We start from the raw sequence: 13,809 nt of genomic DNA, 5'->3' as shown, positions 1-13,809 counted from the left end.
ACACATCCATATAATTAATCCCCAAGTGACGAGGAGGATTATTTAAGATACTGTTTGAAGAGATATGTCTCAGATGTATTCGGAAGATGGGCAGGGACTCTGCTGTCCTAGCTTCAGGGGGAAGTTGGTTCCACCATTGCAGTGCCAGGACAGAAAAAAAAGCTTGGTCAGGGCTGAGGGGGAGCTGCCATCCCGTGGGGTGGGAGGTCCAAGAGACCTGAGGTGGCAGAACAGAGTGTACTGCTTTGATGTTTGCAGAGAATGACAGGGTGTTGTCCAGAGTCACGCCAAGGTTCTTTGCACGCTGAGAGGACGATACTCTGGAGTTGTCAACCGTGATAGAGAGGTCTTTGAGCGGGCAGGCCTTCCCCGGGAGGAAGAGCATTTCCATCTTGTTGAGGTTGAGCTTGATATGACGGAGCCGAGTGACTTGGTGTATAGAGAAAAGAGGGCCGAACGCCCTGGGGTACACCAGTAGTGAGTACAGATTGCAGACACAGATCCTCTCCACGTCACCTGGTAGGAGCAGCCTGCCAGGTAGGATGCAATCCAAGAGTGTGCAGTGCCTGAAGCACCCAGCCCTCAGAGGGTGGAGAGGAGGATCTGATGGTTCACGGTGTCAAAGGCAGTGGATAGATCTAGGAGGATGAGAACAGAGGAGAGAGAGTCAGCTTTGGCAGTGCGGAGAGCCTCCGTGACACAGAGAAGAGCAGTCTCGGTTGAGTGACCCGTCTCCAAGCATGACTGGTTAGGATCAAGAAGATAGTTTGAGAGAGATAACTAGAAAGTTGATCAGAGACGGCACGCTCAAGTGTATGAAAGAAAACAAAAAGGGATACAGGTCTATAGTTTTTGATGTCAGTTGAGTCGAGTGTTCGAGGGGAGCAACTCAGGCCATTTTGAAGTCAGAGGGGACGCAGCCAGTGGTCAGGGATGAGTTGATGAGGGAAGTGAGGAATGGAAGGTCTCAAGAGATGGTTTTGAGAAGGGAGGAGGGGTTGAGTGGGCTGGTTGTTGGGTGGCCAGACCTCATTAGACGCAGGATATCATCTGGAGAGAGGGGAGAAAGAGTTCAAGGCAAATGGTAGTTGTGTGAGTGAGACAGGCGGACTTTATAGGCTGAGTGAATGAGTAGGGGGATGTAGTCAACCTTTAGTCTGAAGAGAGGGAGGAGGATTATTATTTTATTTAACTAGGCAAGTCAGTTAAGAACAAAATCTTATTTACAATGACAACCTAGGAACAGTGGGTTAACTGCCTTGTTCTGGGGCAGAATGACAGATTTTTACCTTGTCAGATCAGGGATTCGATCTAGCAACCTTTCGGTTACTGGCCCAATGCTCTAACCACTAGGCTACCTGCCGATTAAAGAGAGAGGTGGAAAGGAGTTTCCTAGAGTTAGAGGCAGAATCTTGACATTTTAAAGTGGCTTTAGCCACGTACAGAGGAATACATAGGAAGAGAAGGTAGATAGGAGGGAGTGAAAGGATGATAGGTCCTCCGGAAGTTTAGTTTTCCTAAATTTTTGCTCAGCTGCCCGCAGCCCTGTTCTGTAAGCTCGCAATGAGTCACTCAGCCACAGAGAAGGAAGGGAGGGCCGACCCCGGCCTGGAGGAAAGGGAACAGTGCGAGTCATAGGATGCGGAAAGGGAGGAGTAGGGTCAAAGAGGCATAATCAGGAGACAGGAGGGAGAAGGATTTAGCAGACGGGAGACAGAACATACGATAGAAGAGGAGAGAGAGTGTGAAGATTGTGACAGAGCATGAGCATCTGGGTAGGGGCTGAGTGGTTAGGGTTAGAGGAAAGGGAGATGGAGAAGGAAGCAAAGTAGTGATCAGAGACCTGGAGAGGGGTTGCAGTGAGACTAGTACACGAACAGCCTCTAGTAAAAATGAGGTCAAGCATATTGCCTGCCTTGTGAGTTGGAGGGGATTGAGAAAGGGTGAGGTGAAAAGAGGCAAGGATGGGAAAGAAATGGAATCGACGGCAGATGTTGAAGTTGCCAAGTACGAAGAGCGGTGAGCCATCGTCAGGAAATGAGCTTATCAGGACGTCAATCTCATTGAGGAATTCTCCAAGGGCACCTGGTGGGCGATAGATGACAATAATGTTAACCTCTCAGGGTCGGCGGGACGAAATCGTCCCACCTACGTAACAGCCAGTGGAATCCTGTGGCGCGTTATTCAAATACCTTAGAAATGCTATTACTTCAATTTCTCAAACATGACTATTTTACACCATTTTAAAGACAAGACTCTCGTTAATCTAACCACACTGTCCGATTTCAAAAAGGCTTTACAACGAAAGCAAAACATTAGATTATGTCAGCAGAGTACCCAGCCAGAAATAATCAGACACCCATTTTTCAAGCTAGCATATAATGTCACAAAAACCCAAACCACAGCTAAATGCAGCACTAACCTTTGATGATCTTCATCAGATGACACACCTAGGACATTATGTTATACAATGCATGCATGTTTTGTTCAATCAAGTTCATATTTATATCAAAAACCAGCTTTTTACATTAGCATGTGACGTTCAGAACTAGCATACCCCCGCAAACTTCTGGTGAATTTACTAAAAATGTACTAAATTACTCACGATAAACGTTCACAAAAAGCATAACAATTATAGATACAGAACTCCTCTATGCACTCGATATGTCCGATTTTAAAATAGCTTTTTGGTGAAAGCACATTTTGCAATATTCTGAGTAGATAGCCCGGCATCACAGGGCTAGCTATTTAGACACCCAGCAAGTTTAGCACTCACCAAAGTCAGATTTACTATAAGAAAAATGTTATTACCTTTGGTGTTCTTTGTCAGAATGCACTCCCAGGACTTCTACTTCAATAACAAATGTTGGTTTGGTCCCAAATAATCCATAGTTATATCCAAATATCCTCTGTTTTGTTTGTGCGTTCAAGACACTATCCGAATGGTAAAGAAGGGTGACGAGCACGACGCATTTCGTGACCAAAAATTTCTAAATATTCCATTACCGTACTTCGAAGCATGTCAACCGCTGTTTAAAATCAATTTTTATGCCATTTCTCGTAAAAAAGCGATAGTATTCCGACTGGGAATCTGCGTTTAGGTAAAAAGACGAAAGAAAATAAAGCATGGGGTCGACTCGTGCACGCGCCTAAGCCCATTGTCCTCTGATCGGCCACTTGCCAAAAGCGCTAATGTGTTTCAGCCTGGGGCTGGAATTACATCATTCAGCTTTTTCCCGCCTTCTGAGAGCCTATGGGAGCCGTAGGAAGTGTCACGTAACAGCAGAGATCCCTGTTTTGGATAGAGATGATCAAGGAGGGCAAGAAATGGTCAGACAGGCCACTTCCTGTAAGGAATCTTTTCAGGTTTTTGCCTGCCATATGAGTTCTGTTATACTCACAGACACCATTCAAACAGTTTTAGAAACTTTAGGGTGTTTTCTATCCAAAGCCAATAATTATATGCATATTCTAGTTACTGGGCAGGAGTAGTAACCAGATCAAATCGGGTACGTTTTTTTATCCGGCCGTGCAAATACTGCCCCCTATCCCCAACAGGTTAAGCTTTTTTGTTGTTGTATTTTTCACCCCTTTTTTTCTCCCCAATTTCGTGGTATCCAATTGGTAGTAGTTACAGTCTTGTCTCGTCGCTGCAACTCCCATACGGACTCGGGAGAGGCGAGGGTCGAGTGCCATGCGTTCTCCGAAACACAACCCTACCAAGCCGCCCTGCTTCTTGACACAATGCCCATCCCACCCAGAAGCCAGCCGCACCAATGTGTCGGAGGAAACACCGTACACCTGGCGACTGTGTCAGCGTGCACCGCCACAGGAGTCGCTAGTGCGAGATGAGACAAGGACATCCCTGCCGGCCAAACCCTCCCTAACGGCGCTGGACCAATTGTGCGCCGCCCCATGGGCCTCCCGGTCGCGGCCGGCAGTGACAGAGCCTGGACTCAAACCCAGAATCTCTCGTGGCACAGCGATGCAGTTTAGCACTCACCATAATCATATTTACTATTATAAAAGTTTCATTACCTTTTGTTGTCTTCGTCAGAATACACACCCAGGACTGCTACTTCAATAACAAATGTTGGTTTGGTCCAAAATAATCCATCGTTATATCCGAATAGCGGCGTTTTGTTCGTGCGTTCCAGACACTATCCGAAATAGTAAAGAAGTGTCACGCGCATGGCGCAATTCGTGACAATAAAATTCTAAGTATTCCATTACCGTACTTCGAAGCATGTCAACCGCTGTTTAAAATCAATTTTTACGACATTTTTCTCGTAGAAAAGCGATAATATTCCGACAGGGAATCTCCTTTTCGGCAAACAGAGGAAAAAATCCCAAAGGCGGGGGCGGTCGGGGTCACGCGCATAAGCCAGTGTCCCTTGATCGGCCACTTGAGAAAGGCGATAATGTGTTTCAGCCTGGGGCTGGAATGACGACATTCTGTTTTTTCCCGGGCTCTGAGCGCCTATGGACGACGTGGGAAGTGTCACGTTAGAGCAGAGATCCTTAGTAAATGATAGAGATGGAAAAGAAGTTCAACAAATGGTCAGACAGGCCACTTCCTGTAAAGGAATCTCTCAGGTTTTGACCTGCCATTTGAGTTCTGTTATACTCACAGACAGCATTCAAACAGTTTTAGAAAATTTAGGGTGTTTTCTATCCATATGTAATAAGTATATGCATATTCTAGTTACTGGGTAGGAGTGGTAACCAGATTAAATCGGGTATGTTTTTTATCCAGCCGTGTCAATGCTGCCCCCTAGCCCTAACAGGTTAAGCTTGAGTGGCAGTGACAGCATGGAATTCAAATGAGGAGATGGACAGGTGAGAGAGGAAGGAAAGAGAATCTCCACTTAGAAATTAGTAGACCTGTGCCACCACCGCGACGGCCAGATGCTCTCGGACTATGAGAAAACAGTCAGATGAAGAAAGAACAGCTGGAGTAGCAGTGTTCTCCGGGGTGATCCATTTCTCCATCACGGCCAAAAAGTCAAGGGTCTGACAGGCAGCATAAGTGGAGATGATTGGCAGTTCCAAACGCTACCAGAGAAGCCAGAATTCCACATGGGTTGCAGCCAAGGTGTGGGGAGTGTCTGTAAAACAGGTATAGAAAACACACGCATCGTTGACAACGCTACAAAAGAGTACAAAGTTGATTAGTCCGTAAAAAACTAGGTAAGATACTCAAGTGAGAGAGTGGTGTGGAGCCTTCCTCAAACAACTCGGGAGAAGAGTCTTTGTTTCATCGACGGTAAGCCGCTGCTAAGAAGCCAGGGGAGACTGAAGAATGAACAATAATTGCTAATTGTCTAGCAGAGGTGGAGAATACACCTCCCTGTACTAATTGCTGATTGCCTAGGAGAGGTGAAAACCTTCCCCCTCCAATACAGCCACTGATTACCAAAACAAGCAACAGATTCCTGCCATTGCTCTGCCCCTTGATCCTGGTTGATGTGTCAACAACTATCTGCAAATTATGAGCAGTTGACCACTGGGAAGACAGACACCACTTAAAGTAGATGGCCCTAGCTAGCAAAAAAACAGTACTAGACCACAACAGACAAAGGCAAAAAAAAAGTATACTTCTCACTCCTGGAAATATCAGGAATCCTCTAGCTATAGAATGAAGCAAATGGCTAATGTTTTTATACATTAAAATATAATCAACCAAACACTAGATGAGTATGCCTGTTATTTCAACTGGTAAAAAATAACGAAGCGTTGGTTAGGTTTATCTATATACAGAGTGTGCAACATTCTTTCTTTCTTGTTGTTTGAACCACTCTGTTCGCCCTCCTGCAGGAGAGATGAGGAATGACCTTTACGTGACGCTGGAGAAAGGAGAGTTTGAGAAAGGAGGGAAGAGCGTTGCCAGGAACGTGGAGATCACGGTCTATGTGCTGGACATCGAAGGCCAGGTCATGAAGGTAAGATCATTCATTCCTTATGGTTTTTCATACTACAGGCATGATTGTGCTTTCAATTCTCGTAGGTGTATTGTTGTGACCTGGTTCAATCAGACTGAACGAGGCTAATGTTGTCTAATGCTGAAGGCCTATGTGGGTACATCTGGTGTGTACTGGATGTGGGATTTATCTATCTGCCTCAGCTAGATGTGAGATGAGGATGGGTTTTGGCACATGGTGTTGGTCATTGCTAGGGTACTAGTTTTCTCTGTAAAACACTGTGGTTTCCTGATCAGACAGGATGCTGCAGCCATATGCAGAAAATAGATTTGATTCTGCTGCTGCTAGAGCTCACCTCTGCATGCAACCCTGTCACTCACTCAGCCAGAGCGGGAGACTGAGAGTGCTGTGCGTCACAGGTCCAGTAAACAGTGTGTGTGTCCTGCAATCTCCCTCCTCCTCCTCCTCTCCATCTCTTGCTTTCATCTCCTCTACCTATTAACCCCGCTCTCTCCTCTGCCCTGTCTTATCTACCCCTCCTCTTTCCTCTCCCCCTTATACCTCTCCTCCATCCCTCCCTCCCTTCTCTCCCCTCTCTTTATCCTCTGTCTTTCTCTCCCCCCTCTCTACCTGCCTCTCTACCTCTCTCCTCTTCTCTCTCTCCTCCAGAGTTATGTAGCGGCTGGTTCAGGGGAGCCTGGTGGGGATGAGTACCACTCCTTTGTGCTCTACCACAACAACAGTCCCCGCTGGGCTGAGCAGATCAAACTACCCATCCCTGTGGACATGTTCAGGGGCGCGCACGTCCGCTTTGAGTTCAGACACTGCTCCAGTAAGATACTACTCCACCACTCCAATATTACTATATACATGTTTTGTATTATGAGACTAATAACAAGCCAGTCATGACTCCTCTGATGTGTGATTTGGGGATAGCAGACTCTCTCACACAACGTGTTGATGTGCTCTGTGGCTCTGTAGAGGTTGGAGGCCTATACAGTTGATATTGGGTTATTACTACTGACATTGGGAATGTAGCCAGAGGGGACTCTATCTCTCTAAATGAACTTGTAATTTGGGCAGCACAGCCAGTGATATTATGGTTGTGGAGTGTTTTAAATGTTTTGTTTTTGACAATACATTATTTCTAAGTTTTTCCATTACTATTATCCTTTTTTGTAATGAGTTTTACATAGCTGACACTGAATCTTCCGAATAGTTAAAAGTATTAATTGAACTTGGTACTATAATGTTTTCTGTTAATTAATCTACTATTAATCTATTAATCTGTCGAGGCTAGCCTGCCAAGAGAATAGATGACATACACAACTGAAGCACAAGTCAAAAAAACAGTACAACACACAACAACTTTTACCCACACCGCCGCCACCTACTGTATCTCACACACATCTAATGCTAATATCTTACATTTGGTGACGGCTCCAGTGATTGCAGTTTTAGAGGTTCTACTTTGTTTCTATGATAACAGCTATCTGTTGAGACTGTGGGGCCAGTGTTGCCAACAATTTGTCAGTGAGAACTGCTATTTGCTCCTTGATTTGTCGCTAGAAGTCGCTAGATGACGTTTTGTCACAGCACCAATTTACCTTGCTGCGGCACAGCTACAGTCCCTGATGTAGTGTTTTCGCCCCCTATCCCACCGCACCCCCCCCCCCCCCCCCCCCTCCATGCTTCTCTGCCTGTGTGGAGGGGTCTGAAAACTCGATAAAATATAGCGGCAAAGTCGCTAGATTAGCAACACTGTGTGGGGCAGAAGCCGTAAGGTCAGAGGTCACAGTTGGGTCAGAGGTCAGGGGAGAGATTTAAAGAGATTTGTGGGCGTATTTAGATTGAAGAGAGTTGCAGCGGAGACACCACGATGTGATTTCAATTGACATAATATGTACGTAAACTTTTCAATTGACATTAGCATCGGACGGTCATGATATTATTGTAAGCTTATGAAGTATGCAGGGAGGGTGCCACTGTACAGTACAGTGTGACTTAGCTATTCGCCTTTTGCTAGGCTTTGGGCCGTTGTTGTTGCCGAGAGAGAGTTCGGGGGCTTGGCAACAGACATTCTTGCGCTGCAGCTTAAAATTTACCGTAAATATCCCAGTCACGTTAGCCTATAGTATAGCCACTAGCCAGTAAGTATGTTAACAACAAACTATTCCACTACCCTTATAAAAAACATTTCAGTTTTGAAACGGCAGTAAAAGTGCAGTAACTTCAGCCGACTGTGGTATTTTCGCCGCAGTAATTGCAGAATAACTGCAGTTATAATGCACTCTGACTGCAATATTTTTTCATAAGGGTATGCAAGAAACTTTTCATATTAACAATATTACACTCTTGAATAATGCAACCAAACCACATTACACTCTTGAATAATGAAACAATTCACAAGCATGTGCAGACAATAATGAATAAATACAATTATCGCATGTACACTCATATTTTAGCTTCAAGACAAAAGCAGTTTCTGCTAGCTAGCTAGCTAGCTAGACCTAACAACATGTCTTCATAATATTAGCATATAAAAAATGAAGGGTTACCCCTCCCATATGAATATACTATCTTACAACATTAGAACAAACCAGGCTTCAATTTTATCAATATCATAAAAATCATGAAGTTGCAGCTGAAAACATGAGTAATTCACTGGGGAGTGGACATCAGCTGTTTAACGTGACTCAGTGCAGCCAGCCAGGCAGAGTTCACCTCTTTTTTGCTTCTTAAAGCTATGACAACAATTTCTAAATGAAATAGGCTGTTACTGCAATTTAAGTTAACTCAATAAAACAAGTTTCAAATATAAAGATATGTCTATGTCTATATATTTCAGCGGTTTCAAAAACATTGCTCTGCTGTTACGATGTTTACTGTAGGTGTGTTAGGCTCAACGAGACAATTCTATTTACACTGCCCTGCTTGGGGAGGAGGCAACTGTCAGACGAATGTCGCGCGCTACCTCCTTAGGTAGTGGTCGAGACGTGAGCATTTCACAGCTTTACATTACAGTAATTAGTCTATTCTCTGGCTTTTTTTCCCGATACCTCTTGAGAATCTCCTTAAACTTTCATCAATGCAAAAAGGGCCTGTGTCTCCAGAATCTCCTCGTAATCCTCTTCCAGGCCTGTAGTTGAGCGAGTCTCACCCTCTCCCACAACACTCAGGAACAATTCTCATGTGACGTCCACTCCCTGATCTGACACTCGTAGGTGTTGTTTTTAAACCCTCTACCTTTAATAAAGGCACCATTTTCCCTCACTTCCTCCAAGGCTCTAAACATAGCGATAGAGCTTTCAGGTTGAATGGATGCATAACACAGGAGACTGCTGAGGGGAGGATGGCTCAAAATAATGTCTGGAGTGGAGTGAATGGAATGCTATCCTCCCCAGTTAAGGTGCCACCAGCCACATGTGATGCGTACGTCTTGCACTCTATAGCATAGCTGTCTGATCGTAGAGTAGTAGAGGGTAGCGGTGATAGTGTGTTTCCGGATAGTGACGGTGGATGTGTGCGGTGTTCCACAGCGAAAGACAAAGGGGAGAAGAAGCTGTTTGGCTACTCCTTCGTTCATCTGATGCAGGAGGACGGACGGACACTACCGGACGGCACCCACGAGCTCATCATTCATAAGGTACTGGAGTCCTACTGTACACACACACACACACACACACACACACACACACACACACACACACACACACACACACACACACACACACACACACACACACACACACACACACACACACACAATCATTTCTCACCTGTCCACCATGATCGTCGTCACTTAGGTAGGCGTTCCACATTAGTGGGCGATGAGTCAATCCATACTGTTTCATGTAAAGCTCTTTGAGACCTTGAGAAAAAAGCACTGTAATAACGCAGTCCCATTACCATGATTGATTGTGGCTGCTTGGCTCCAGAGTGGTGGCTAGGTGAGTCAGATGCTTCAGCAATGAGTAGGCTAGCAGAATGATGAGTAATATCTGTTTATGTAATGTCCACTAACCATGAGACATGGGCGGAGGTGTGTGTGTGTGTGTGTGTCACATGCTCACACTGCTATTTCCCGTTGATACTTTTCCAGCTTATACTCTGTCATAAACAGGCGCTTGCCATCCCAGCTTGTTTTCTTTACTACCCCAGTAAGCTCTCCACTTAACCCATGGCCTGTCCAAAGCAAACAGCATTTAAACCAACCCTCAGGCATAGCCAATTAAACACAGCTCTGCGTTATGGGGCCTGTTGCCTGTTTTGGGGTGTAACTCTGGGTAATTGTAGGTTGAGATCGACAGGGCTACGGAGCATAAGCTGCAGAGACAGAGATTACAGAGCACACAATAGTTTGCTGCAGGCTAGCAAGAAGCTGTTCTACGAGACCGGCAAGGCTAGTTAGCACTGAGGCTGTGGGTTAAGGGAGCGACAGGAAGGGATACAGAGCACTGTAGGTGGTCTGTTAGTTTTATAAGAAGAAAGGCACGGTAAGAGAGCATGCACAGGTTGTGGATAGTCTGGACTCTTCGGAGACAGAGAATGAGACACAGGCAGGGGTAAAGATCCAAGGTACTGTAGAGAGATCCAAGGTACTGTAGAGAGACAGACGGGTTATAGGTTGTCTAGACCAGTGGTTCCCAAACTTTTTATAGTCCCGTACCCCTTCAATTATTCAACCTCCAGCTGCGTAACCCCTCTAGCAGGGTCAGCGCACTCTCAGATGTTGTTTTTTGCCATCATTTTAAGCCTGCCACACACACACTATACGATATATTTATTAAACATAAGAATACGTGTGAGTTTTTGTGACAACCCGGCTCGTGGGAAGAGACAAAGAGCTTTTATAGGACCAGGGCACAAATAATAATATAATAATAATCAATCATTTTGCTCTTTATTTAACCATCTTACATATAAAACCTTATTTGTTCATTGAAAATTGTGAATAACTCACCACAGGTTAATGAGAAGGGTGTGCTTGAAATGATGCACACAACTCTGCAATGTTGGGTTGTATTGGAGAGAGTCTCAGTCTTAAATCATTTTCCATACACAGTCTGTGCCTGTATTTCGTTTTCATGCTAGTGAGGGCCGAGAAGCCGCTCAAATCAAATCAAAATCAAATCAAATTTTATTGGTCACATACACATGGCTAGCAGATGTTAATGTGAGTGTAGCGAAATGCTTGTGCTTCTAGTAATCTAACAATTTCACAACAACTACCTTATACACACAAGTGTAAAGGAATGATTAAGAATATGTACATATAAATTTATGGATGAGCGATGGCCGAACGGCATAGGCAAGATGCAGTAGATGATATAGAGTACAGTATATAAGTATGAAATGAGTAATGTAGGGTATGTAGACATTATATAAAGTGGCATTGTTTAAGTGACTAGTGATACATTTATTTCATCCAACTGTTAATTATAAAAGTGGCTAGAGATTGAGTCAGTATGTTGGCAGCAGTCACTCAATGTGAGTGATGGCTGTTTAACAGTCTGATGGCCTTGAGATAGAAGCTGTTTTTCAGTCTCTCGGTCCCAGCTTTGATGCACCTGTACTGACCTCGCCTTCTGGATGATAGCGGGGTGAACAGGCAGTGGCTCGGGTGGATGTTGTCCTTGATGATCTTTTTGGCCTTCCTGTGACATTGGGTGGTGTAGGTGTCCTAGAGGGCAGGTAGTTTGCCCTCGGTGATGCGTTGTGCAGACCTCACTACCCTCTGGAGAGCCTTACGGTTGTGGGCGGAGCAGTTGCCGTACCAGGCAGTGATACAGCACGACGGGATGCTCTCGATTGTGCATCTGTAAAAGTTTGTGAGTGTTTTTGGTGACCAGCCAAATTTCTTCAGCCTCCTGAGGTTGAAGAGGCGCTGTTGCACCTTCTTCACCACGCTGTCTGTGTGGGTGGACCATTTCAGTTTGTCCGTGATGTGTACGCCGAGGAACTTAAAACTTTCCACCTTCTCCACCACTGTCCCGTCGATGTGGGTAGGGGGGTGCTCCCTCTGCTGTTTGCTGAAGTCCATGATCATCTCCTTTGTTTTGTTGACGTTGAGTGTGAAGTTATTTTCCTGACACCACACTCCAAGGGCCCTCACCTCCTCCCTGTAGGCCGTCTCGTCGTTGTTGGTAATCAAGTCTACCACTGTAGTGTCGTCTGCAAACTTGATGATTGAGTTGATGATTGAGTTGGAGGCGTGCATGGCCACGCAGTCAAGGGTGGACAGGGAGTATAGGAGAGGGCTGAGAACGCACCCTTGTGTTGAGAATCAGCGGGGTGGAGATGTTGTTTCCTACCCTCACCACCTGGGGGCGGCCCGTCAAAGTCCAGGACCCAGTTGCACAGGGCGGGGTCGAGACCCAGGGTCTTGAGCTTAATGACGAGTTTGGAGGGTACTATGGTGCTAAATGCTGAGCTGTAATTGATGAACAGCATTCTTACATAGGTATTGCTCTTGTCCAGATGGGTTAGGGCAGTGTGTTTGCGATTGCATCGTCTGTGGCCCTATTGAGGCAGTTATCCAGTATCCAGTACACGGCTGTAATTATAATCGAAGAGAATTCTCTTGGTAGATAATGCGGTCGGCATTTCATCGTAAGGAATTCTAGGTCAGGTGAACAAAAGGACTTCCTGTATGTTGTTATGATCACACCACGACTCGTTAATCATAAGGCATACACCCCCGCCCTTCTTCTTACCAGAGAGATGTTTGTTTCTGTCGACGCAATGCACGAAGAAACCAGGTGGCTATACCGACTCTGATAACGTATCCCGAGTGAGCCATGTTTCCGTGAAACAAAGAATGTTACAATCTCTGATGTCTCTCTGGAAGGCAACCTTTGCTCGAATTTCATCTACCTTGTTGTCAAGAGACTGGACATTGGCGAGTAGTATACTCGGGAGCGGTGGGCGGTGTGCCCATCTACGGAGCCTGACCAGAAGACCGCTCCGTCTTCCCCTTCTGCGGCAGCGTTGTTTTGAGTCGCCTACTGGGTTCTGATCCATTGTCCTGGGTGGTGGTCCAAACAGAGGATCCGCTTCAGGAAAGTCGTATTCCTGGTCGTAATGTTGGTAAGTTGATGTTGCTCTTATATCCAATAGTTCCTCCCGGCTGTATGTAATAAGACTTAAAATGTCCTGGGGTAACAGTGTAAGAAATAATACATAAAAAAACAAAATACTCCATAGTTTCCTAAGAACGCGAAGCGAGGAGTCCATCTCTGTCGGCGCCAAATGGCATCAGTGTCTTAACAGCATGATTTGCCAAGGCTGGAAACTCTGAGTGCAGCCCATTCCAGAAATCTGTCAGTGGCTTCTGATTAAATTACATTTTTACAGAACCGCTTGTTGCAATTTCGATGAGGCTCTCTTGTTCAGATATCAGTAAGTGGACTGGAGGCAGGGCATGAAAGGGATAACGAATCCAGTTGTTTTTGTCATTTGTTTCGGGTAAGTACCTGCGTAATTGCGCACCCAGCTCACACAGGTGCTTTGCTATTTCACATTTGACATTGTCCGTAAGCTTGAGTTCATTTGCACACAAAAAAATCATACAATGATGGAAAAACCTGTGCGTTGTCCTTGTTAATGCAGACAGAGAAGAGCTCCAACTTCTTAATCATAGCCTCAATTTTGTCCTGCACATTGAATATAGTTGCGGAGAGTCCCTGTAATCCTAGATTCAGATCATTCAGGCGAGAAAAAACATCACCCAGATAGGCCAGTTGTGTGAGAAACCCGTCATCATGCAAGCTGTCAGACAAGTGAAAATTATGGTCAGAAAAAAACCTTTAAGATCGTCTCTCAATTCAAAAAAACGTATCAATACTTTTCCCCTTGATAACCAGCACACTTCTGTATGTTGTAAAAG

General features: G+C 45.2%; 1 protein-coding gene across 6 annotated transcripts in view; it reads left to right on the top strand.

The window, feature by feature from the left end:
• Positions 1-13,809, top strand: part of LOC106609220 (dedicator of cytokinesis protein 4) — a 141,859-nt gene that overhangs the window by 76,130 nt on the left and 51,920 nt on the right. For all 6 annotated transcript variants that reach the window (XM_014207754.3, XM_014207751.3, XM_014207750.3 and 3 more), the window contains exons 14-16: positions 5,818-5,942; positions 6,591-6,753; positions 9,461-9,567. In XM_014207754.3, the coding sequence (XP_014063229.1) occupies positions 5,818-5,942; positions 6,591-6,753; positions 9,461-9,567 (395 nt within the window). The remainder of the gene's footprint in view (positions 1-5,817; positions 5,943-6,590; positions 6,754-9,460; positions 9,568-13,809) is intronic.

This window comes from Salmo salar, chromosome 07, assembly GCF_965601325.2.
Source record: "Salmo salar chromosome 07, fSalSal1, whole genome shotgun sequence".
NCBI lineage: Eukaryota > Metazoa > Chordata > Actinopteri > Salmoniformes > Salmonidae > Salmo > Salmo salar.
Note: the sequence above shows the minus strand (reverse complement) of the source record. Positions and strands in the feature narration are given on the sequence as shown.